Source organism: Salvelinus namaycush, chromosome 25 (assembly GCF_016432855.1).
Source record: "Salvelinus namaycush isolate Seneca chromosome 25, SaNama_1.0, whole genome shotgun sequence".
NCBI lineage: Eukaryota > Metazoa > Chordata > Actinopteri > Salmoniformes > Salmonidae > Salvelinus > Salvelinus namaycush.
In genome coordinates, this window is record NC_052331.1 from 5,116,292 (window position 1) to 5,142,679 (window position 26,388).

The 26,388-nt window shown below is 44.7% G+C and overlaps 1 protein-coding gene across 1 annotated transcript in view; it reads left to right on the top strand.

Annotated features, from left to right (window-relative positions):
• Positions 1-967: 967 nt before the first annotated feature.
• Positions 968-26,388, top strand: part of LOC120020556 (EMILIN-3-like) — a 33,757-nt gene continuing 8,336 nt past the window's right edge. The window contains exon 1 of the mRNA XM_038964263.1: positions 968-1,167. Coding sequence (XP_038820191.1) covers positions 968-1,167 — 200 coding nt within the window. The remainder of the gene's footprint in view (positions 1,168-26,388) is intronic.

A 26,388-nucleotide genomic window follows, 5' to 3' on the forward strand; every position in this document is an offset into this window, starting at 1 on the left:
CTGATGCGCGTGACGAGGAAAGGCAGGTGTACGTGATGGATGGCAGGAGTGAGTGATGCAAGGCATTCTGGCGCCCTCAAGCGCCAGGGGAAGGGAAGAGCGGGAGCAGACGTGACAGAAACCTGATGCAAAGATTGGCTACTTTGAAGAATCTCAAATATAAAATATATTTTGATTTGTTTAACACTTCTTTGGTGATTCCATATGTGTTATTTCATAGTTTCGATGTCTTCACTATTGTTCTACAATGTACAAAAATTGAAAAATAAAGAAAAACCCTTGAATGAGCAGGTGGGTCGAAAATTTGGACTGGTACTGTATATTGTAGTATTTATACGTGTGTATATATATATATATATATATATATATATATATATATATATATATATATATATATATTCCCCTTTCTCTAAACACCAATTTTATTATTCATTTTTTACTGTTATTGTTGATGTCATATAGCTTTAGCAACAGTGGCCTTGTCATTCATGCTAATAAAGCTTATCTGAATCTGAGAGAAAGTATGGGGTTGTTCCCCTGTGTCTGGGCTGGGTAGCATTTCAGGGCAGGGCAGGGGTAGTGGCTGGGGCTGGGGTTGGGGGGCAGGCCTGTCAGCCTGCCCCCTCATAGTCAGTAGTACAGCACGCTGCTCCACACACACACCCTCACACACACACAGAGCACAGAAGACGGAGGAAGCTGAATCAGAAAAGTCGCCCCTTTCACACACACACTCGCATGTGTATATGGATATGTGGCATTCCTAGACACCCTCTCTATCTCTATCTCTCTCTCTCTCTTTTACTTTACCTTTGGTTGTGCTCTCTCCCTCCCTCTTTCCCTCTTCCCTTCTCCTTCTCTATTTTTTTTTGCTTTGGTTCTCAATCTGTCCATCAGTTGTTCATCTTTGTCCTCCTTTTTGGTGCTTTTCCACGGGTGCTATTTTGGAAGCCACCCAGAAGAGAAAATGAGGTCCAGGTTGCCTCAAGCCGCTTTGCAGCCCTTCATTCTAGGACTGTTGCTGTCACTGGTGGACGCCAAAGGAACCTTCTATGGAACAGGCCATGGGAACCCGTTCTATGGAGGAGGCCATGGCAACAGATACAACCTGTACAAGTCTGGAGTCAACTCACACTACACCCCGGGCAAACCCATGGGCCGCCACAAGTAAGTGCACCTGCTGAAACTGTCTCTAGCCTCACCTGTACAGGGAATACTTTGTAATGACTTGGATTAATACAGCATCTCTCCAAGTGCTCAAAGGGATTTACATGGCAATAGGGATTTCCATTGCAAATAGAAATATGGACTTATAGATCTTATCCAAAACAATTTACAATACTACAGGTGAACCCACCTTCAGCTGTATTTTCACTTGAGCAACACATTACGAATGGGTAATAATAGTATGGTTAGCGTATCGCTTCAATAACACTGTCTGAATTGACTTGTGGTTTCTCTCTCTCTATCATACACTGTCAGCCTTTCTCTACGGTTCACATTTAAAACCGTCTGTGACTGAGGATAAACATCATGGAGAAATAACTCCAGGTAAAACTACACTTTATCCAGTCCTTGGCCTATATCCTAATCTGACAATGGTGCAAGTCAGGTTGTTTTTCACATTACTGTCGCTGGTAAGCACACACTATCAAAAAAAACTACCTTGATTTGACTCACACACAGGATACAGAAGGTGTACACGGTACAATGAAATGGTTACTTGCGTAGTAGAAATTTCAAAGGTATAAAGTGTCCAGGTAAAAATATTTTATATATATTTTATCATAATTAGATGTCACTTGTCTAAATTGATGGGTCACGTGTAGGAAATGCTATAACCACCCCACAGGCACATCTAGCTAAGTGGATGGATCACTATTGTCTAGACATGTACACATGTTCATGAAATACAATAGATGGCTGTAATAACCCGCAGACACACCTGGCTAACTTGATGGGTCATGTAATCATCTGGCGAAGTGGAGTTTTTTGTTTAGACATGTAGCTAAACAATGAGCCGGCATAATCCCAACTCATACTACTACCAATACAAACATTGTCATAGCTTTAGTATTAATCTGCAGGTAGCTAAAGCGCTAACCAATTAGGTTCAACGTTAGCAAGCTAACATTAAGCTATAACTATAAAATACACACAGGGAGTCAGGAAGCAGGTGCAGAAGGCGAGTTTAATAATAATAAACATGAAGATAATACAAAAGAAGAGATGCTAAATTCAGGGAATCAATGTTGTTGAGAAGGGAAAAAAACGTAGTCGTTTTTTTGACCTGATCAATCTACACACAATACCCCATAATGACAAAGCAAAAACAGGTTTTTAGACATTATTGCCAATGTATTACAAATAAACAACTGAAAAATCACATTTACATAAGTTTTCAGAACCTTTACTCAGTACTTTGTTGAAGCACCTTTGGCAGCGATTACAGCCTTGAGTCTTCTTGGGTATGATGCTGCAAGCTTGGCACACCTGTATTTGGGGAGTTTCTCCCATTCTTCTCTGAATATCCTCTCAAGCTCTGTCAGGTTGGATGGGGAGCGTCGCTGCACAGCTATTTTCGAATGGGTTCAGGCCTGTCTCTGGCTGGGCCACTCAAGGACATTCAGAGACCTCTCCTGAAGCCACTCCTGCGTTGTCTTGGCTCTGTGCTTAGGGTCGTTGGTTTGTTGGAAAGTAAACCTTAGTCCCAGTCTGAGGTTCTGAGAGCTCTGGAGCAGGTTTTCAGAATCTCTCTGTACTCTGCTCCTTTCATCTTTCCTTCGATCCTGACTGGTCTCCCAGTCCCTGTCGCTGAAAAATATCCCCACAGCATGATACTGCCATCACCATGCTTCATCGTAGGGATGGTGCCAGGTTTCCTCCAGATGTGACGAATGGCATTCAGGCCAAAGAGTTCAATATTGGTTTCATCAGATCAGAGAATCATGTTTTGCATGGTCTGAGAGTCTTTAGGTGCCTTTTGGCAAACTCCAAGTGTGCTGTCATGTGCCTTTTACTGAGGAGTGGCTTCCGTCTGTCCTCTCTACCATAAGGACAGATTGGTGGACTGCTGCAGAGATGGTTGTCCTTCTGGAAGGTTCTCCCATCTCCACAGTGAAACTCTGGTGCTCTGTCAGAGTGACCGACGTTTTCATGGTCAACTCCCTGCCCAAGGCCCTTCTCCCCCGATTGCTCAGTGTGGCCGGGCGGCCAGCTCTAGGAAGACGCTCTGTGGTTCAAAACTTCTTCCACTTAAGAATAATGGAGGCCACTGTGTTCTTGGGGACTTTCAATGCTGCAGACCTATTTTGGTACCCTTCCCCAGATCTGTGCCTCGACACAGGCCTGTCTCGGAGCTCTATGGACAATTGCTTCAACCTCATGGCTTGGTTTTTGCTCTGACATGCATTCTGACATGCAGTCTCATAGCAAAGGGTCTGAATACTTATGTAAATAAGGCATTTCTGTTGTTGTTTTTATTTCATTTGCAAAAATTTCTAAAAACCTGTTTTCACTTTGTCATTATGGGGTATTGTGTGTAGATTGATGAGGAAAACAATATATTTAATCAATTTTAGAATAAGGCTGTAACGTAACAAAAAGTCAAGGGGTCTGAACATTTTCTGAATGCACTGTAAAGCAGGCAGACAGGCATCGAGGGATTCAGTTACTGTTCGAATGAACGTCAGAATGGGCAAAACGAGTGCCCTAAGCGACTTTGAGCTTGGTATGATCGTCGGTGCCAGGTGCACCGGTTTCAGTATCTCAGAAACGTCCGGACTCTTGGGCTTTTCACGCCGATCAGTGTATACGGTTTACAGAGAATGCTGCGACAAACAAAAAACATCCATTCAGCGGCAGTCCTGTGGGTCGAAAACACCTCGTTGATGAGAGGTCAAAGGAGAATGGCAAGAATCGTGCAAACTAACAGGCGGACCACCAACAGGCATATAACGGCGCAGTACAACAGTGGTGTGCAGAACGGCATCTCGGAACGCACAACTCGTCGCTCCCTTTCACGGATGGGCTATTGCAGCAGACGACCACACCGGGTTCCACTCCTATCAGCTAAAAACAACAAGAAGCGGCTCCAGTGGGCACGCCATCACCAACACTGATCAATTTTGGAGTGGAAAAACATTGCCGGTTCCTGTTACGTCATGCAGAGTCAGGATTTGGCGTAAGCAACATAAGTCCATGGTCCTGTCTGGTGTCAACAGTATAGGCTGGTGGCAGTGGCGTAGTGGTGTGGGGTATGTTTTCCTGGCACACGTTAGGTCCCTTGATACCAATTGAGCAACGTTTCCATGCCCAGAAGAATTTACGCTGTTCTGGAGGCAAAGAGGGGTCTGACCAGGTACTAGATGGGTGTAACTAATAAACTGACCACTGATTGTATTTTGGGTACGTTAAAACCTTAATACTACCAGGCAGGATCTCCTCAATGTCAGGTGTGAGGCTTGTGACAAAATGACAACCCACTGGACAAACTATGTCATTACAAACGTGGATAATTGGGTAATATTTGGTTGAGACATTGATCGATGAGATTACAACATGGGAGACCAAAGGGTAGCTGTAGATAGATCAATTCTCCACGAGGCATTGCTGCCCAGCCTATTGTATTTTTTTCTAATAGTGGATATAACGCTGAAGATCTGACCAAACATTAGATATATCCCTCCCTTGTCTTCAGAACAGTCTTAATTTGTCGGGGCATGGACTCTACAAGGTGTCGAAAGCGTTCCACAGGGATGCTGGCCCATGTTGACTCCATTGCTTCCTACAGTTGTGTCAAGTTGGCCGGATGTCCATTGGGTGGTGGACCAAAGGACACACATGGGAAACTACTGAGTGTTAAAAACCCAGCAGCATTGCAGTTCTTTACACAAACCGGTTTACAGGGCACCTACTACCATACCCCGTTCAAAGGATTTTATATCGTATTTTCTTGCCTATTGACCCTCTGAATGGCACAGATACACAATCCATGTCTCAATTGTCTCAAGGCTTTAAAAATCCTTCTTTATTCTGTCTCCTCCCCTTCATCTGCACTGATTGAAGTGGAATTAAGAGGTGACATCAGTAACGGACCATAGCTTTCACCTGGATTCACCTGGTCAGTCTATGTCATGGAAAGAGCAGGTGTCCTTAATGTTTTGTATATTCAGTGTATTTTATAGGCTTGTCTATGTTGACATTTGGTTACCATGATGACATAATCCTGTGGTTGAAATGTCACCCTCAAAACAGCACATTATGTTGATGACTTTTTTCAACTCCAATGTATTTTCCACGTAGATTCCACGTCACAATACGTTGAAACGAGTTTGTGCCCAGTGGGAAGTGTGTGTGTGACTTAAGTTTGTCAATGAAGACATGACTATGGTCAATTTGACTGGAATTCCAGCCTCAGAGTAATTCAACAGTGCAGTAGATCTACGGCAAGGGGCCAGAATGTGGATACATTCTTTGTGCTCTAATGCTAGTAACGCTTTTAATATTTCTTGTCACCACCAAATACTTACTCAAGTGATAACATACAGTAGCTGGATCTGGGTTTTTTTCTCCCTTTTCCTCATTTGATCATAAAACTTAAAAGGATTGTCATTGCAAATCAATTATTACACACAAGAAGAATATAGGAATTGTTAGGAGTGACACATGCTGAAAGATGAAAGGACTGTGAAGAACATCGCGATGTTGTGCATTGTAGAGAAAGAGAGTTCCACATGGCAGGTTGTTGTTTGGTCCTGGGGGTTTTCAGTTCGGTCATTTTCCCCGTTCTGTTGCTTGGCTTCCCCTGAGAGCTGTACCACTCTGGACAGCAGCCCAGCTACCTGCTGCTTTCGTCTACCAGCCCCAGCAGACAGACCTTGACCTGGCCCTACTTAGTCTTTACCCTCCCCCTCCCTCCCCACCCCTCATCACCCTAATTCTCCAGGGAGACGAACCCTGACCCGGCCCAACGTAGCCTTTACCCCGCCTCACCCTTACTTCTCCTCATCTTAATTCACTCAGAGAGAGGGTCTGATTTAACAGTTTTCATCCCGACCCTCACCTACACTATATACTCACCATACCATTGCTCACTATATCTCACACACCCAATCTCCCCTTCCTCAGTCACTCTCTCCCCTCAACCTCTCCTTCCCCCCATCACTCGATCTCACCCTCAACCTCCCCCTTCCTCCATATCCCTCCGTCTCAACCTCCCCCTTCCTCTCTATCCCTTCATCTCACCCTCAACCTCCCCCTTCATCTCACCCTTAAGCTCCCCCACTACCTCCATCTCACCCTCAACCGCCCCTTCCTCTCTATCCCTCCATCTCACCCTCAACCTCCCCCTTCATCTCACCCTTAAGCTCCCCCACTACCTCCATCTCACCCTCAACCTCCCCCTTCCTCTCTATCCCTCCATCTCACCCTCAACCTCCCCCTTCATCTCACCCATAAGCTCCCCCACTCCCTCCATCTCAACCTCAACCTCCCCCTTCCTCTCTATCCCTCCATCTCACTCTCAACCTCCCCCTTTATCTCACCCTTAAGCTCCCCCAGCCCCTCCATCTCACCCTCATCCTCCTCCTTCCTCCCTATCCCTCCGTCTCACCCTCAACCTCCCCCTCCATCTCACCCTTAAGCTCCCCCACTCCCTCCATCTCCCCCCCCTTCCTGCATATCCCTCCTTCTCACCCTCAACCTCCCCCTTCATCTCACCCTTAAGTTCTCCATCCCCTCCATCTCACCCTCAAACAAGCCCTTCCTCCCTATCCCTCTGTCTCAACCTCCCCCTTCCTCCCTATCCCTCCGTCTCACCCTCATCCTCCCCCTTCATCTCACCCTTAAGCTCCCCCACCCCCTCATCTCACCCTCAACCTCGCCCTTCCTCTATATCCCTCGGTCTCACCCTCAACCTCCCCCTCCATCTCACCCTCAACCTCCCCCTTCCTCCCTATCCCTCCATCTCACACTCAACCTCCCCCTTTATCTCACCCTTAAGCTCCCCCACTACATCCATCTCACCCTTAACCTCCCCCTTCATCTCAGTTTAATAACAAAAAAAACACCAGAACAACCGAACAATCAAATAATGGATACATAACCCGACGCACACCAGGACAGACATGCACAAGCACTTATAATAAACAATCACCGACAAGGACATGAGGGGGAACAGAGGGTTAAATACACAACATGGGATTGGAACCAGGTGTGATGGAAGACAAGACAAAACCAAAGGAAAATGAAAAGAGGATCAGCGATGGCTATAAGGTCAGTGACTTCAACCGCCGAACGCCGCCCGAACAAGGAGAGTGACCAACTTGGGCGGAAGTTGTGACAGTACCCCCCCCCCACCTGACGTGCGGCTCCAGCGGGGACAACCCGGGGGGAGAGGCGCAGAGCGATCCGGATGAAGACGGTGGAACTCCTGCAGCATCGATGGGTCCAACACGTCCTCGACCGGAACCCAGCACCTCTCCTCCGGGCCGTACCCCTCCCACTCTACGAGATACGGAAGGCCCCACGCCCGACGCCTCGAATCCAGTATTGAGCGAACAGAGTACGCCGGGGCCCCCACGATGTCCAGAGGGGGCGGAGGTACCTCCCGCACCTCAGACTCCTGGAGCGGGCCAGCCACCACCGGCCTGAGGAGAGACACATGGAACGAGGGGTTAATACGGTAATTGGGTGGAAGCTCTAACCTATAACAAACCTTGTTCACTCTCCTCAGGACTTTAAATGGCCCCACAAACCACGGACCCAGCTTCCGGCAGGGCAGGCAGAGGGGCAGGTTTCGGGTCGAGAGCCAGACCCGGTGACTCACTGCGGTGGCGATCTGTATTCCTCTTTTGGCGCGTCAAGGCCTGCTGAAGGTGGACACGGACGCCTTCCCATGTCTCCTCCGCGTGCCTGAACCAGTCGCCCAGCGCAGGAACCTCGGTCTGACCCTGATGCCAAGGCGCCAGAACCGGCTGGTACCCCAGTACGCACTGGAAGGGAGATAGGTTAGTGGAGGAGTGGAGGAGCAAGTTCTGTGCCATCTCGGCCCAGGGCACGAACGCCGCCCACTCCCGCAGCCGGTCCTGGCAATAGGACCGCAGAAACCTACCCACATCCTGGTTTACTCTCTCCACCTGCCCATTACTCTCAGGGTGAAACCCTGAAGTAAGACTGATCGAGACCTCAGACGTTCCATGAACGCCTTCCAGACCCTAGATGTGAACTGGGGACCCCGATCAGACACTATATCCTCAGGCACCCCGTAGTGCCAGAAGACGTGTGTAAACAAGGCCTCCACAGTCTGTAGGGCCATAGGGAGACTGGGCAGAGGGAGGAGATGACAGGACTTAGAGAAACGATCCACAACGACCAGGATCGCGGTAATACCCTGTGAGAGTGGAAGATCAGTCAGAAAATCCACCGACAGGTGCGACCAAGGCCGCTGTGGAACGGGTAAGGGCTTACCTCTGGGTAGGTGCCTCGGAACCTTACACTGGGCGCACACCGAGCAGGAGGAAACATAAACCCTCACGTCCTTAGCCATGGTAGGCCACCAGTACCTCCCGCTCAAACAGCGCACTGTCCGATCGATCCCAGGATGACCCGAGGAGGGTGATGTGTGGGCCCAATAGATCAACCGTTCACGAACAGCAGACAGGACATACAGATGCCCAGCGGGACACTGGACGGGAGCGGGCTTTGCACGTAACGCCTGCTCAATGTTCGTATCCAGCTCCCACACTACCGGCACCACCAGGCAGGAGGCGGGGAGTATGGGAGTGGGATCCATGGACCGCTCCTCTGTGTCATACAGCCGGGACAATGATTATGCCTTAACGTTCTGGGAGCCTGGTCTGTAGGAAAGGGTAAACACAAAACGGGTGAAAAACATGGCCCACCTTCCCTGGCGAGGGTTCAGTCTCCTCGCTGCCCGGATGTACTCCAGATTGCGGTTGTCAGTCCAGATGAGAAAAGGGTGTCTAGCCCCCTCAAACCAATGTCTCCACGCCTTCAAGGCCTTGACGACAGCCAACAACCAACAGCCTCCGGTCCCCCACATCATAGTTCCGCTCCTGAGAGAGCACAGCTCCTTTCCCAGCCTCGGACGCATCCACCTCCACTTTGAACTTCAAAGAGGGATCCGGATGGGCCAACACGGGAGCCGAGGTAAACAGAGCCCTCAGGTGACTAAAGGCCCTGTCTGCCTCAGCTGACCACTGCAAGCGTACCGGGCCCTCCTTCAGCAGTGAGGTAATGGGAGCTGCTACCTGACCAAAACCCCAGATAAACCTCCGGTAGTAGATGGCAAACCCTAAGAACCGCTGCACCTCATTTACCGTGGTGGGAGTCTGCAAATTACACACGGCTGAAATGCGGTCACTCTACATCTCCAGGTGGAAATGCGATACCCAGGAAGGAGACGGACTGTTGGAAGAACAGGCACTTCTCAGCCTTGACGTACAGGTCATGCTCCAACAGGCGACCAAGCACCCTGCGCACCAGGGACACATGCTCGGCGCATGTAGCGGAGTATATCAAAATGTCATCAATATACAACACCACACCCTGCCTGTACAGGTCCCTGAAAATCTTGTCTACAAAGGCTTGGAAGACCGATGGCGCATTCATCAACCCGTACGGTATGACGAGGTACTCATAGTGCCCTGAGGTGGTACTGAAAGCCATCTTCCACTCGTCTCCCTCCCGGATACGCACCAGGTTGGTAGCGCTCCTGAGATCTAGTTTGGTGAAGAAGCGCACCCGTGCATTGACACAATCACTGTGGCTATGAGCGGTAGCAGGTAACTATACCTCACAGTGATCTGATTCAGACCCCGTTAGTCAATACACGGGTGCAGACCTCCCTCCTTCTTCTTAACAAAAAATAAACTCGAGGAGGCGGGTGAAGTGGAGGACCGAATGTACCCCTGACGCAGGGATTCGGTTTCCATAGCCTCCGTCTCCGCCTGTGAGAGGGGATACACGTGAATCCTGGGAAGTGCAGCGTCTACCAGGAGATTTAAAGCACAATCGCCCCGTCGATGAGGTGGTAATTCTTTTTATAGAAGGCGAGAGCCAAATCAGCATATTCAGGGGGAATGCGCACGGTGGAGACCTGGTCTGGACTCTGCAATGTAGTAGCACCAACGGAAACCCCTAAACACCTACCTGAGCACTCTCGCGACCACCCCGTGAGAGCCCTCTGTGGCCAAGAAACAGTGGGGTTATGACAAGCTAACCAGGGTAGGCCCAGCACCACGGGAAACGCAGGAGAGTCAATAAGGAAGAGACAAATTCTCTCCTTGTGACCCCCATGCGTCACCATGCCCAAAGGAGCGGTGACCTCCCTAATCAACCCTGACCCTAATGGTCGACTATGTAAGGCGTGACCGGGGAAAGGCACAGCCACGGGAACAATGGGGATCCCTAAACTATAGGCTAACGCTCTATCAATAAAAATCCCAGCCGTGCCTGAATTGACGAGCGCCTTATGCTAGGAATGCGGGGAAAACTCAGGGAAAGTGATATACACAAACATATGTGCAACAGAGGGCTCTGGGTGAGAATGGTGCCGGCTCACCTGGGGTGATGCCAGAGCGCCCTGCCTGCTGCTTCAATCCCCAGAGGAACCAACCCGGCACCGACCGGCAGTGTGACCTCTACGGCCACAGATAGAACGCCCTCCGGTCTCCCAGCGCACCGCCCCTTCCAGATCCATGCTTGTGCTTCTGGTTTCGACCGTGCAGTAATATCTAACAAGTAATCTAACAATTTCACAACAACTACCTTATACACACACGTGTAAAGGAATGAATAAGAATATGTACATAAAGATATATGAATGAGAGATTGCCGAACGGCATAGGCAAGATGCAGTAGATGGTATAAAATACAGTATATACATATGAGATGAGTAACGTAGGGTATGTAAACATTATATAAAGTGATATTGTTTATTAAAGTGACTAGTGATACATTTATTACATCCAATTTTGAATTATTAGTGGCTAGAGATTTGAGTCAGTATGTTGGCAGCAGCCTCTCTGTGTTAGTGATGGCTGTTTAAAAGTCTGATGGCCTTGAGATATAAGCTGTTTTTCAGTCTCTCGGTCCCAGCTTTGATGCACCTGTACTGACCTCGCCTTCTGGATGATAGCGGGGTGAACAGGCAGTGGCTTGGGTGGTTGTTGTCCTTGATGATCTTTTTGGCCTTCCTGTGACATTGGGTGGTGTAGATGTCCTGGAGGGCAGGTAGTTTTTCCCCGGTGATGCGTTGTGCAGACCTCACTATCCTCTGGAGAGCCCTTTGGTTGTGGGCGGAGCAGTTGCCGTACCAGGCGATGATACAGCCCGACAGGTTGCTCTCGATTGTGCATCTGTAAAAGTTTGTGAGTGTTTTCGGTGACAAGCCAAATTTCTTCAGCCTCCTAAGGTTGAAGAGGCGCTAGTGCCCCTTCTTCACCACGCTGTCTGTGTGGGTGGACCATTTCAGTTTGTCCGTGATGTGTACGCCAAGGAACTTAAAACTTTCCACCATCTCCACTACTGTCCCGTCGATGTGGATAAGGGGGTGCTCCCTCTGCTGTTTCCTATAGTCCACGATCATCTCCTTTGTTTTGTTGACATTGAGTGTGAGGTTATTTTCCTGACACCACACTCAGAGGGCCCTCACCTCCTCCCTGTAGGCCGTCTCGTCATTCTTTGGTAATCAAGTCTACCATTGTAGTGTCGTCTGCAAACTTGATGATTGAGTTGGAGGCGTGCATGGCCACACAGTCATGGGTGAACAGGGAGTACAGGAGAGGGCTGAGAACGCACCCTTGTGGGACCCCAGTGTTGAGGATCAGAGGGGTGGCCCGTCACCTGGGGGCGGCCCGTCAGAAAGTCCAGGACTCAGTTGCACAGGGAGGGGTCCCTTTGTATCTCTGTTCTTTACTGACCAGATCAGTCACTCAATACAGTCTTCGTTCACAGTCGCTGCTGTCCTTGTCTGTTCCTAAGGCAAGAACTGAGATGGGGAAACAATATTTTTCCCATAATGCCCCTTCATTCTGGAACATGCTTAAAAAAAATTAAGTTAGGAGAGTTAGTGTCCTTGCCTGTTTTTAAGACTCTGATCGACAACACTGTTTGTGACAGCTGCAGTTGTTTCTAATCTTCAGTTATATCTATCTATAACTTGTGACACTTTGTCTTTTGTGTGTATTTTGTATTTTTTGGTAATATTTTATGGACACGCTGCTATTTCCCTGTTTGGCATTCTTGCCAGGTTGCCCTCGCAAAATAGGTTTTTAACCTCAATGGGTTTTACCTTTTTAAAAACTCCTCAACCTCCCACTTCCTCCACATCCCTCCGTCTCACCCTCAACCTCCCACTTCCTCCACATCCCTCCGTCTCACCCTCAACCTCCCACTTCCTCCATATCCCTCCGTCTCACCCTCAACCTCCCACTTCCTCCATATCCCTCCGTCTCACCCTCAACCTCCCACTTCCTCCATATCCCTCCGTCTCACCCTCAACCTCCCCCTTCCTCCATATCCCTCTGTCTCAAACTCCCACTTCCTCCATATCCTGTCGTCTCACCCTCAACCTCCATATCCCTCCATCTCAAACTCCCACTTCCTCCATATCAGTCCGTCTCACCCTCAACCTACCCCTTCCTCCATATCCATCCGTCTCACCCTCAACCTCCCCCTTCCTCCCTATCCCTTTTAACCTACTTCACCTATATACTCACCACACCTCACTATTTCTCACTCACTCTCTCTCCCCTTCCTCAGTCACGCTCTCCGCTCACCCCCAACCTCCCCCTTCCTCCCTATCCCTCCATCTCACCCTCAACCTCCCCCTTCCACCCTATCCATCCATTTCACCCTCAACCTCCCCCTTTCTCCCTATCCCTCCATTCCAACCTCAACCTCCCCCTTCATCTCACCCTTAATCTCCCCCTCTATCTCAACCTTCCCCTTCCTCCCTATCCCTCCATTTCACCCTCAACCACCCCCTTCCTCCCTATCCCTCCATTTCAACCTCAACCTCCACCTTCATCTCACCCTTAATCTCCTCCTCCATCTCAACTTCCCCCTTCCTCCCTATCCCTCCATTTCACCCTCTACCTCCCTCTTCATTCCTAGCCCTTGCTCTCACCCTTGCCTTACATCTCCATAGAGATAGTAGGATTTATTGTGAATGGTTTACTACACTGTCATGAGACTGGGCTTACCAACACACTGCCTAGTGCCCATTTATAGTGCCAGATTGTTTGGTTTATTACAGTGGCACTGACACCATTTTGTTTATACACACACACACAGTTCATGGTGGCATAGAAGTATAAAAGGCACGTGAACCCCTGCATCCAATGAGTCTATACAGAGTTGAGCATGGCAATCTTTAATTCTGCTATGCCTTTAGCAGCAGTGGAGCCTGACAGAGTTCAAGGTACGCAGACAGAGACATCTATTCTCCAGGTAATAATAGGCCTCCTAACTTACCCAGGTCACACAGGACCCTGGGGATATGTCACAGGCAGACAACCACAGCAGATATATGACTTGTGTTAGCTGTTTCCAGGGCAGTGGAAATATAGGGGGGGGGGGGTTCTTCTATCCTTGTGGGGACTTAAAATCCCCTAATGTCCCCACAAAGATAGTAAAACAAGGAAAACCATAACCCCTAAGCTTATGGGACAAAGGCTATAAGCTAAGGGGTTAGGGTTAGGGTTACAATTAGTGTTAGGTTACAATTAGGGTTAGGGTAAAGGGTTAGTGGTTAGGTTTAGGGTTAGGAGTTAGGGATAGGGTTAAGATTATGGTTAGGTATGGTTAGAATTTTGAATGGAAATCAATTTTAGGTCCACACAAGGATAGAACAAAACATGTGTGATTATCTAGAATTTCTAACACATACAAACACAACCAAGAACACAACACACATGTACAAAGCTAGGTAACAAAATATGTAGCCTAATAATCACCACATAGAATTAACAGATCACAGCATTCTCTGTCAAGTCTTCAGCTGTGGGTTTGTTGGTGTTCTTTTCTTGTTTGCTTTTTTCATTATTGTTGCAATGGAACATGTGATTCAACAGACGTTCAGCCCCATTCATGCAGACTATTTCGTGGTGGGAGGGAATGTGCCCGCTCCTCATTGTTAGTGACAAGGCAGACAATGATCACAATGGCTACAACTCAACTGCATGTGACTTGCACGAACCACAGAGGGCTACAGGGGGGAGTATTGGTGAAAGGTTGTATTTTTCACTACAATCCTGCTCATTTGGATGTTGTCGGAGTCAAACAGACAGGCCTGGGTGAGATCTCACAAAATAATTTTAGATCCAAGCCACCCCCTGTACTCACTTTGAACTACTCCCCTCTGGGCGCAGATTTTAGGCACCCCTAGATTTTAGGAAAAACAGAACTAGACATTAATTTGTGCCAGGTGTGATATCCCTCCTAAATAGCTCAGGCTATTGTTCCTATCGACCCAGGCTAGTCTCTTTTTATTGGTATTTGCAGTTGAAGTCGGAAGTTTACATACACCTCAGACAAATACATTTGAACTCAGTTTTTCACAATTCCTGACATTTAATCCTAGTAAAAATTCCCTGTCGTAGGTCAGTTAGGATAACCACTTTATTTTAAGAATGTGAAATGTCAGAATAATAGTAGAGAGAATTATTTATTTCAGAGTTTATTTCTATCATCCCACTCTCAGTGGGTCAGAAGTTTACATTCACTCAATTAGTATTTGGTATTATTGCCTTTAAATTGTTTAACATGGGCCAAACGTTTCGGGTAGCCTTACACAAGCTTCCCACAATAAGTTGGGTGAATTTTGTCCCATTCCTCCTGACAGAGCTGGTGTAACTGAGTCAGGTGTGTAGGCCTCCTTGCTCGCCTACGCTTTTTCAGTTCTGCCCACAAATTTTCTAAAGGATTGAGGTCAGGGCTTTGTGATGGCCACTCCAATACCTTGACTTTGTTGTCCTTAAGCCATTTTGCAACAACTTTGGAAGTATGCTTGGGGTCATTGTCCATTTGGAAGACCATTTTGTGACCAAGCTTTAACTTCTAGACTGATGCCTTGAGATGTTGCTTCAATATATCCACATAATATTCCTCCCTCATGATGCCATCTATTTTGTGAAGTGCACCAGTCCCTCCTGCAGCAAAGCACACACAACATGATGCAGCCACCCCCGTGCTTCACGGTTGGGATGGTGTTCTTTTGGCTTGCAAGCCTCCCCCATTTCCTCCAAACATAACGATGGTCATTATGGCCAAACAGTTCTATTTTTGTTTCATCAGACCAGAGGACATTTCTTTAAAAAGTACGATTTTTGTCCCCATGTGCAGTTGCAAACCGTAGTCTGGCTTTTTTATGGCGGTTTTGGAGCAGTGGCTTCTTCCTTCCTGATTGGCCGTTCAGGTTATGTCGATATAGGACTCGTTTTACTGTGGATATATATACTTTTGTAGCTGTTTCCTCCAGCATCTTCATAAGGCGATTTGCTGTTGTTCTGGGACTCATTTGCACTTTTTGCACCAAAGTACTTTCTTCTCCAGGAGACAGAACGCGTCTCCTTCCTGAGTGGTATGACGGCTGCGTGATCCCATGGTGTTCATACTTGCGTACTATTGTTTGTACAGATGAACGTGGTACCTTCAGGCGTTTGGAAATTGCTCCCAAGGATGAACCAGACTGTGGAGGAGTACAATTGTTTTGCTGAGGTCTTTGCTGATTTCTTTTGATTTCCCATGATGTCAAGCAAAGAGGCACTGAGTTCGAAGGTAGGCTTTGAAATACATCCACAGGTACACCTCCAATTGACTCAAATTATGTCAATTAGCCTATCAGAAGCTTCTAAAGTCATGTGAGTCAATTTTCCAAGCTGTTTTAAGGCATAGTCAACTTAATGTATGTAAACTTCTGACCCACTGTAATTGTGATACAGTGAATTATAACTGAAATAATCTGTCTGTAAACAATTGTTGGAAAAATTACTTGTGTCATCCACAAAGTAGATGTCCTAACCAATTTGCCAAAACTATAGTTTGTTATCAAGAAATTTGTGGAGTGGTTGAAAAATGAGTTTTAATGACTCCAACCTAAGTGTATGTAAACTTCCGACTTCAGCTGTAACTGTTATGAAAGTGGTATTGTCAACTTGTTTTGTATTTAAACACCACTTTAAACATGTACATGACACTGCAACAACATTTCCCCATGGGGATGTCGTGTCTTTGGCATCATTAAAAGTGAAGACTTATTTCATCAAATCAATTCTCTGTAATTATTATTACGTGATTAAACGAATCATTTAAATGTAATTAACTAGGAAGTCGGGGCACCATGGAAAATCTTCAGGTTTCAAAGTTATAATTTTCTGAATATAACTCTTCAGATATTTTAATATTTTATCAATTAGTCTTCTATTAATGAATTATTCTTTACCTCATATCAGTCTCCTTCCAAACGTTGTAAATTGTTGGTTATCTGCACGAACCCAGCATTTACTATAAATCAGCCATACACCAATTGGCTTAATTACTTATTTACTAACTAACTAAACAATCACAGAAATGCATAAACAAACAGTAGATATGGTTACAGGGAAATGATAGGGAATATTCCCTAGTGGGCTATGCCGATATGAGGGCTTGGTGGACAAAGGGAAGTGGGTGTGGACTGAGAAAGAGTGGGAAAGACAAAATGGATTCATTACACAGTCTATAATTAGATACATTGAGATGCTAATCCTTCGCACATGAACGGCCGGTCATTAGAGAATAATTGCAATCAATATATATTTACGCTCATGTGTCGTGATCTTTTCTGTTGGAATCCGGTCTGTCTGCTGGAAAGTTCATCCAAGTCTCTCTGTATCTCTTTCTGTTTCCCTGAAGATCAAAGTCTTTCGTGGTTAGTATGGATACTTCAGAGTACCATTCAGAAATGTTCTCATAGAGCAGAGGTTTCGGCGGTTGTTGGTATTCGCATCCCAAGTTTACATAATTTCTAGCTGCAGACTAGTAATTAGTATCTAAGATTTTCTCTTATTCTGTAGGGATCGATAGTCTCAGAGTTGAATAATTTCCAGCCGTGTAGCCAATTCTCCATGTGGTATGGTTAGGAATTCAATAACTATTCGCAATCACAGCTCACGCTGTGGGTTTGCTCAGTCTTGGTTCTCAAACCTGTGCCACCTCAGCTCACCCCGAGGTATGCGTGGTCTGAAGAGGATTTCCTCAGGTGGGGGTTTTATTCGTAACAATAGAAAAGGCGGTTCTATGACGCCTGATCATGTCTGTGCTCACGGGGGCGGGCCAATGACTTAGTTAAAGGGAATACAATTCTCTCACATTAACAAATATCACAGAGTGTAGCTTAAAGGGGCAATCTGCGATTGTTAAATACATTTTGGGACATTTAAATTAATGTTATACAGTGGGGTCCGAAATGATTGGGGGAAATTATATAATTTTATACTAATACAATTGGTCAGAGATAGAGATTTTGTTTAACGAGTAATATTTTTTTTCTCAAAAAGGTAGGGGTAAAGGTTATTGACTCCCGTTTTCAATTCCTTTCAGTACCTTACCTTGCAAAGATAACGGCACTGATCCTTTTTCTAAAATGTTTTGTGAGATGAGAACACATTGAGATGAATCATTCCTCCGTACAGATCCTTGAAATCCTTTGCCTCTGCTTATGGACTGTCCTCTTCAATTCAAACCACACATTTTCAACGGGATTCAAGTCGGGAGACTGAGATGGCCATTTCAAACGGTTGATTTTGTGAATTTTGATGTGTGGTAGGGGTTATTTTCTTGCTGAAAGATCCACTTGCGGCAAAGTAGGGCTGACCCCAATTAGTTGACTGGTCAATTATTTGGTCGATAGGCTGTTTTTGTTATTCGAGCAGTAGCAAATATATTTCTATATATTTTACAGGCGCATGAGACACCGGTCTTATTTGTGCCGATCTCAGTGAACAAATCCATTGAAGAGGCCCAGACTAATATATTGCGGAGGCCGCGGGAATGGCACAGTCCAAGAAGAAGGGGAGTGTGGCTAAAATGCACATCTCTCTCCAGAATGTGCTCTCTCCTGTCAATTTGTGCACATTCATTGTTTCATAACTTTATTGTGTGAATTGTTTGCGTTTGATTGTTAGTGTCTATCAATTCCACATTACATACAGTGCCAGTCAAAAGTTTGGACACATCTAGTCATTCCAGGGTTTTTCTTTATTTTTACCATTTTTTTTACATTGTAGAATATTAGTGAAGACATCAAAACTATGAAAAAACACATATGGATTCATATAGTAAGCAAAAAAGTTTTAAACAAATCAGAATATATTTTTTATTTGAGATTCTTCAAAGTAGTCACCCTTTGCCTTGAAGACAGCTTTGCACAGATAATTTGTGGAATTTCTTTCCTATTTAATGAGTTTGATCAGTTGTGTTGTGACAAGGTAAGGGTGGTATACATAAGATAGCCCTATTTGGTAAAGTCAATATTATGGCAAGAAATAAGCAAAGAGAAACGACAGTCCATCACTACTTTAAGACATGAAGGTCAGTCAATCCGGAAAATGTCAAGAACTTTGTAAGTTTCTTCAGGTGCAGTCACAAAAACCATCAAGCGCTATGATGAAACTGGCTCTCATGAGGACCGCCACAGGAAAGGAGGACCCAGAGTTACCTCTGCTACAGAGAATTAGTTAATTAGAGTTAAATGCACCTCAGATTGCAGCCCAAATAAATGCTTCATAGAGTTCAAGTAACAGACACATCTCAACATCAACTACTAAAGGAAACCAATGAGAAGAAGAGACTTGCATTGGGCCAAGAAACATGAGCAATGGACATTAAAAAGGTGGAATCTGTCCTTTGGTCTGATGAGTCCAATTTTGAGATTTTTGGCCATGTCTTGGTGAGAGGAAGAGTCAGTGATTGATTATCTCTGCATGTGTGCTTCCCACCGTGAAGCATGGAGGACGAGGTGTGATCGTGTGAGGGTGCTTTGCTGGTGACACTGTCTGTGATATATTTACAATTCAAGGCACACTTAACCAGCATGGTTATCACAGCATTCTGCTGTGAAACACCATCCCATCTGGTTTGCGCTTGGAGTGACATTTACATTACATTTAAGTCATTTAGCAGACGCTCTTATCCAGAGCGACTTACAAGTACATACATTCATACTTTTTTTTTTTTTTTTTGTACTGGCCCCCCGTGGGAATCAAACCCACAACCCTGGCGTTGCAAGCGCCATGCTCTACCAACTGAGCCACACGGGGCCCACACAGTGACCATCATTTGTTTTTAACAGGACAATGACCCAACACACCTCCAGGCTGTGTAGTGGCTATTTGACCAAGAAGGAGAGTGATGGAGTGCTGCATCAAATGACCTGGCCTCCACAATCCCCCGACCTCAACCCAATTGAGATGGTTTGGGAGGAGATGGACTGCAGAGCGAAGGAAAAGCAGATAACATTATTCTACATTGTAGAATAATAGTGAAGACATCCAAACTATGAAATAACACATATGGAATCATGTAGTAACCAAAAAAAGTGTTAAACAGATCAAAATATATTTTATATGTGAGATCCTTCAAATAGCCACCCTTTGCCTTAAAGACAGTTTTGCACACTCTTGACGTTCTCTCAACCAGCTTCATGAGGTAGTCACATGCATTTCAATTAACAGGTATGCCTTCTTAAAAGTTAATTTTGTCACACCCTGATATATTTCACCTGTCTTTGTGCTTGTCTCCACCCCCCTCCAGGTGTCGCCCATCTTCCCATTATCCCCTGTATATTTATTCCTGTGTTCTCTATTTGTCTCTTGCCAGTTCATCTTGTGTTGTCAGGTCTTACCAGCATGCTTTCCTGTCTTCCTTTTTCTCAAGTCTGTTTTCTTAGTTTTCCCGGGTTCTGAGTATTCTGCCTGCCCTGACCCCGAGCCTGTCTGCCGTCCTGTACCTGTCTGACTCTGACCTGATCACGAACCCCTGACTGTCCTTGACCTGCCCTTTGCCTGCCCCGTGTTTTAAATAAATCATCTGAGAACTGTACTATCCACCTACTTTGTCTGCATCTGGGTCATATCCTGAGTTGTGTTAAATTTGTGGAATTTCTATCCTTCTTAATACATTTGAGCCAATCAGTTGCGTTGTGACAAGGTGGGGGGAGGGGGGGGGGTATACAGAAGACAGCCCTGTCTGGTTTGCTGTTATGTAAAATACCAAGTCCATATGAAGGCAAGAATCACTCAAATAAGCAAAGAGAAATGGCAGTCCATCATTACTTTAAGACATGAAGGTCAGTCAATATTGAACATTTCAAGAACTTTCAAAGTTTCTCCAGGTGCAGTCGCAAATACCATCAAGCTCTGTGATGAAACTGGCTCTCATGAGGAACGCCACAGGAATGGAAGACCCAGAGTTACCTCTGCTGCAGAGGATTAGTTCATTGGAGTTACCAGCCTCAGAAATTGCAGCCCAAATAAATGCTTCACAGAGTTCAAATAACAGACACATCTCAAAATCAACTGTTCAAAGGAGACTGTTTGAATCAGGCCTTCATGGTCAAATTGCTGCAAAGAAATGGACATTAGACCGGTGGAAATTTGTCCTTTGGTCTCGAGTCCAAATTGGAAATTTTTGGTTCCAACCGCCGTGTCTTTGTGAGACACAGAGTAGGTGAACGGATGATCTCCACGTGTATTTCCCACCGTAAAGCATGGAGGAGGAGATGCTATGGTGTGGAGGCGCTTGCTGGTGACACTGTCAGTGATTATTTAGAATTCAAGGCACACTTAACCAGCACGGCTACCGAAGCATTCTGCAGCAATACGCCATCCCATCTGGTTTGCGCTTAGTGGGACTAGCATTTGTTTTTCAACAGGACAATGACACAAAACATCTACAGGCTGTGTAAGAGCTATTTTACCAAGGAGGGCGATGGAGTGCTGCATCAGATGACCTGGCCTCCACAATCCCCCGACCTCAACCAAATTGAGATGGTTTGTAATGAGTCGGACCGCAGAGTGAAGGAAAAGCAGCCAACAAGTGCTCATCGTATGTGGGAACTCCTTCAAAAGCATTCCAGGTGAAGCTGGTTGAGAGAATGCCAAGAGTGTGCAAAGCTGTCATCAAGGCAAAAGGTGGCTATTTGAAGAATCTCAAATTTAAAATATAATTTGATTTGTTTTACACTTTTTTGGTTACTATATGATTCCATATGTGTTATTTCATAGTTTTGATGTCTTCACTATTATCATGCAATGAAGAAAACAGTAAAAATAAAGAAAAACTCTTGAATGAGTAGTTGTGTCCAAACTTTTGACTGGTACTGTATATTAGCAGTAGTACATTTGCCGTGAATTCCTGTAATTTCTACAAAATGAATAATCTACCATGCTTGTTTGGTTAAGGTAATATCTGTTAATGCATTCAATGTGTTATTGTTGTTCTCATTGTCGGAGTGGACACGTTGTTTGCAGACCGCAGAACCTATGTTACGCTTGTGAGAAACACGTTTTGGTTTATTTTATTCTTTTTGCAGTTTTTTCACATTTTGTCAATTTATTCATTGTCTTTTGTTTGCAGCGCTCCTGTCAATGTTGATTACGCTCACCTGATTTCGCATAGAAGTAGGCCTATTGGCCCATTCGGGGATCTGATAGAATTTCTGATTGGCTTAACGCACCACCACTAATGAGCTGTGGAGCTTCTCAAATAGCAAGCAAACAAAGTCTATTTTACATCCATTGAGAATGACAATCGTTCCTCAATGTGTTTGAAAAATCTTTCCAGCGCTCTCCCTTTTGATAACCACTCAGCGTGAAAGGGGAAAATGTCATGCTCTGATCCAGTTTCATAAAATAGGCCTACCTGATTACTTCTTATCCCTTGCGCAAATAGCCTAGAGCTGTCTGTCCCGAGCTCATTGGCAAGGGAAACTCTGAGGGCCCAGATTATTTTATACAATGTTGCAAGTTTGCTAGAGCAAGCTTCAGGCCAGACCCAAATTAATTCAAGTTCGTTGCAGACAGGCCAATGTGATTTATAGGGCATTTATTTTTATCAGGATATTTTCTACCTGCAGGCTGAAATGTTTTTATTTGAAGGCTTTATGTAGGCTATTTTTACATCGTTGGTAATAACAATAGAAGTTACTTTTTAGGTTTGTACATTACATGACCAAAGTATGTGGACACGTGCTCGTCAAACATCTCATTCAGAAATCATGGGCATTAATATGGAGTTGGTTCCCCCTTTGCTGCTATAACAGCCTCCACTCATATAGGAAGGCTTTCCACTAGATGTTGGAACATTGCAGCGGGGACTTGCTTCCATTCAGTCACAAGAGCATTAGTGAGGTCAGGCACTGATGTTGGGCGATTAGGCCTGGCTCGCAGTCGCCGTTCCAATTCATCACAAAGGTGTTCGATGGCGTTGAGGTCAGGGCTCTGTGCATGCCAGTCAAGTTCTTCCACACCAATCTCGACAAACCATTTTTGTACGAACCTCACTTTGTGCACTAGGGCATTGTTATGCAAAAACAGGAAAGGGCCTTCTCCAAACTGTTGCTACAAAGTTGGAAGCACAGAATCATCTAAAATGTAATTGAATGTACTACGCATTCGGGCAGGTAGCGTTCTCATGGCATCCGCCAAATCCAGATTCGTCCGTCGTACTGCCAGATGGTGAAGTGTGATTCAACACTCAAGAGAACGCATTTCCACTGCTCCAGAGTCCAATGGTGGGGAGCTTTACACCAGTCCAGCTGACGCTTGGCATTGCATATTGTGATCTTAGGCTTGTATGTGGCTGCTCGGCCATGTAAACCCATTTCATGAAGCTCCCGACGAACAGTTATTGTGCTGATGTTGCTTCCAGAGGCTGTTTGGAACTTGTTAGTGAGTGTTGCAACTGAATACAGATGACTTTTACACACTAAGCGGTTCAGCACTCGGCGGTCCCGTTCTTTAAGCTTGTGTGGCCCACCACTTCGCAGCTGAGCCGTTGTTTCTCCAAGACGTTTCCACTTCAGAATAAAAGCACCTACAGTTGACCAAGACAGCTCTAGCATGGCAGAAATTTGATGACCTGACTTGTTGGACGGTGCCATGTTGAAAGTCACTGAGGTCTTCAGTAAGGCCATTCTACTGCCCATGTTTGTCTATGGAGATTGCATGGCTGTATGCTCAATTTTGTACACCTTTCAGCAACGAGTGTGGCTGAAATAGCCGAATCCACAAATTTGAAGGGGTGCCCAAATACTATGTATAGTGTATGTACATATAGGTAGGTGTAAAGTGACAAGGCAAGAGGATAGATAATAAACAGTATTAACACGTATATGATGACTCAAAAGAGTTAGTGCAAAAAGGGTCAATGCCGATGTCTAGATGCTGCCTAGAAGGCCAGCATCCCGGAGTCGCCTCTTCACTGTTGACGTTGAGACTGGTGTTTTGCTAGTACTATTTAATGAAGCTGCCAGTTGAGGACTTGTGAGGCGTCTGTTTCTCAAACTAGACACTCTAATGTACGTGTCCTCTTGCTCAGTTGTGCACCGGGGCCTCTCACTCCTCTTTCTATTCTGGTTAGAGCCAGTTTGCGCTGTTCTGTGAATGGAGTAGTACTCAGCGTTGTACGAGATCTTCCGTTTCTTGGCAATTTCTCGCATGGAATAGCCTTCATTTCTCAGAACAAGAATAGACTGATGAGTTTCAGAAGGAAGGTCTTTGTTTCTGGCCATTTTGAGCCTGTAATCAAACCCACAAATGCTGATGCTTAAAAAAACTAAACTAGTCTAAAGAAGGCCAGTTTAATTGCTTCTTTAATCAGTACAACAGTTTTCAGTTGTGCTAACATAATTGCAGAAGGGTTTTCTAATGATCAATTAGCCTTTTAAAATGATAAGCTTGGATTAGCTAACACAACGTTGCTGATAATGGGCCTCTGTACGCCTATGTAGATATTCCATTAAAAAATCTGCTATTTCCAGCTACAATAGTAATTTACAACATCAACAATGTCTACACCGTATTTCTGATCAATTCGATCTTATTTAATGGACCAAAAAATTACTTTTCTTTCAAAAACAAGGACATTTCTATGTGGCCCCAAACTTTTGAACGGTAGTGCACTTTGCAATTATTTGGAATGAGCGTCAGTTCATGTGCAAAGTACTAGCATTTCCATGAGCATAGTTATCAACTGTATGTAGTGGGTCCATTCTGTCTTTCCCGCTCTTTATCTGTCCCCACCCGTTTCCATTGTGTTCCAAGCCGTCATAACGGGTTTAGTCCACTAGGGACTTTTCATTGCATTATGTAGTAATCAAGGTGTACGCTATTCTGTTTGTGTGTTTATGTAATTCTATGTGATTATTTAGTTAGTTAGTAAATAAATAAATAAGTCAATTTGTATATCGCTGATTCATCATTTATGCTAGGGTTCGTGCAGATAACCAAGGATTTTGTGCCCTTCAGAATGAGACTGAAGGTAAATAAGAATTAATGAATTGACTGTGACTGATGTAAGAGATATTTATGTCTTTATAGTTTAGTTGGGAGATAGTAACTCGTTAAATAACTTTTTCCATGGTGCCCCAGATTACTACTTAATTAATTGTTACATGAGTAATTTAATTGAATAATAATTTTACATGGTATGTAATTATTTTATAAAATAACAGTCAATCACATTAATGATAGTCAAGACACGACAATTTTTTAAATCTTTATTTTAACAGGGAAAACAGACTGAGACCTGGATCTCTTTTACGGCTGTGCCCTGTGTAAACATGTTGACATGTACAGTTTTAGACATACAGACAAGAACATTTCAAAACATACACAATTCAACAGAAACAATCACAGACAACATCATATTGATCCTCCATAAACATTTTAAAATGGGCAAGGGACACCAGAGTGTCTAACTTAAGTTGGATCTGCAGTTTGTTCCATAAATAAGGTGCAAAGGAACTGAAGGCAGTCCTACCCAACTCTGTGGAGACCGCAGGAGTCTCTAATGTAATCCACATCTGTGATCTGGTTTTAAAATTAGTACATCTTGTGGAAATTAATGATGATATATATGGAGGTAGTTTTAAAAGAAGTGCTTTATAAATAAACAAGAGAGCATGTTGCTCTCGCCTCACAGATAGAGAGACCCAACCCACATGTTGATATAGGATACAGTGATGAGTTCTGTAACTATCACCCGTGATAAACCTGAGTGCACAATGGTAAATAGCATCCAGTGGTTTTAATGTGTTTGCCGATGCATGCATATAGATAATATCACCATAATCTAAAACGGACATAAAAGTAGCCTGCACAATTTTTTTCCTATTTACAGAGGACAGACAAGCCCTGTTTCTGTAAAGGAATCCTATCTTGAATTTGAGCTTTTTTCCCAATTCAGTAACATGTTTCTTAAAAGAAAGCCTATCATCTAACCATACCCCTAAGTATTTATATGCAGAGACCTTATTGATTTGAGTACCATCCAAGCTAGTGATTACAAACGTGTTTCTAACTGAGAGTTTAGACCTAGAAAAAAACATGACATTTGTTTTCTTAGCGTTTAAAACAAGTTTAAGCTGTAAAAGAGACCCCTGTAGTATCCTAAAATCAGACTCCAACTGCATTAAAGCTTGGTCCGCTGTTGGAGCAATAGAGTACATCACTGTGTCATCTGCATATAAATGGAATTTACAATATCTGACATCATCACCAATGTTGTTTATATAAAGTGAGAACAATAGTGGGCCAATTATTGAACCCTGAGGGACCCCTTTAAGTAACTGTAAGGGGTCAGACTTGACCCCATCGACCATGACGGCTTGAGTTCTATCTTTAAGATAGTCATAAAACCATCGGCAGGCATCAGTGCCCAGTCCTATAGATGACAGCTTACTCAAAAGGATAGCATGGTCTACAGTGTCAAAAGCTTTTGACAAATCTACAAACAACGCAGCACAGTGCTTTCTATCGTCTAAGGCATTTGCAATATCATTTACAACAAGCATAGTGGCCGATGTGGTACTGTGTTTAGATCTAAAACCAGATTGATTGGTACTAAGAATACTGTTAGCAGAAAGAAAAGATTGTAACTGTTTGTTGACTATAGATTCTAGAATCTTTACCAGACAAGGGAGCCTAGAGATGGGTCGATAGTTATCCAAATCACTACCGTCACCTCCCTTATGTAATGGCAGAACAAAAGCTGCTTTCCACACCTTAGGGATATTTCCTGTGCTTAATGTTAGATTAAAAATGTGTGTTACTGAACCAGCAAAAATAGGTGCAGCACACTTAAGTAAGTACGGGTCTAAAT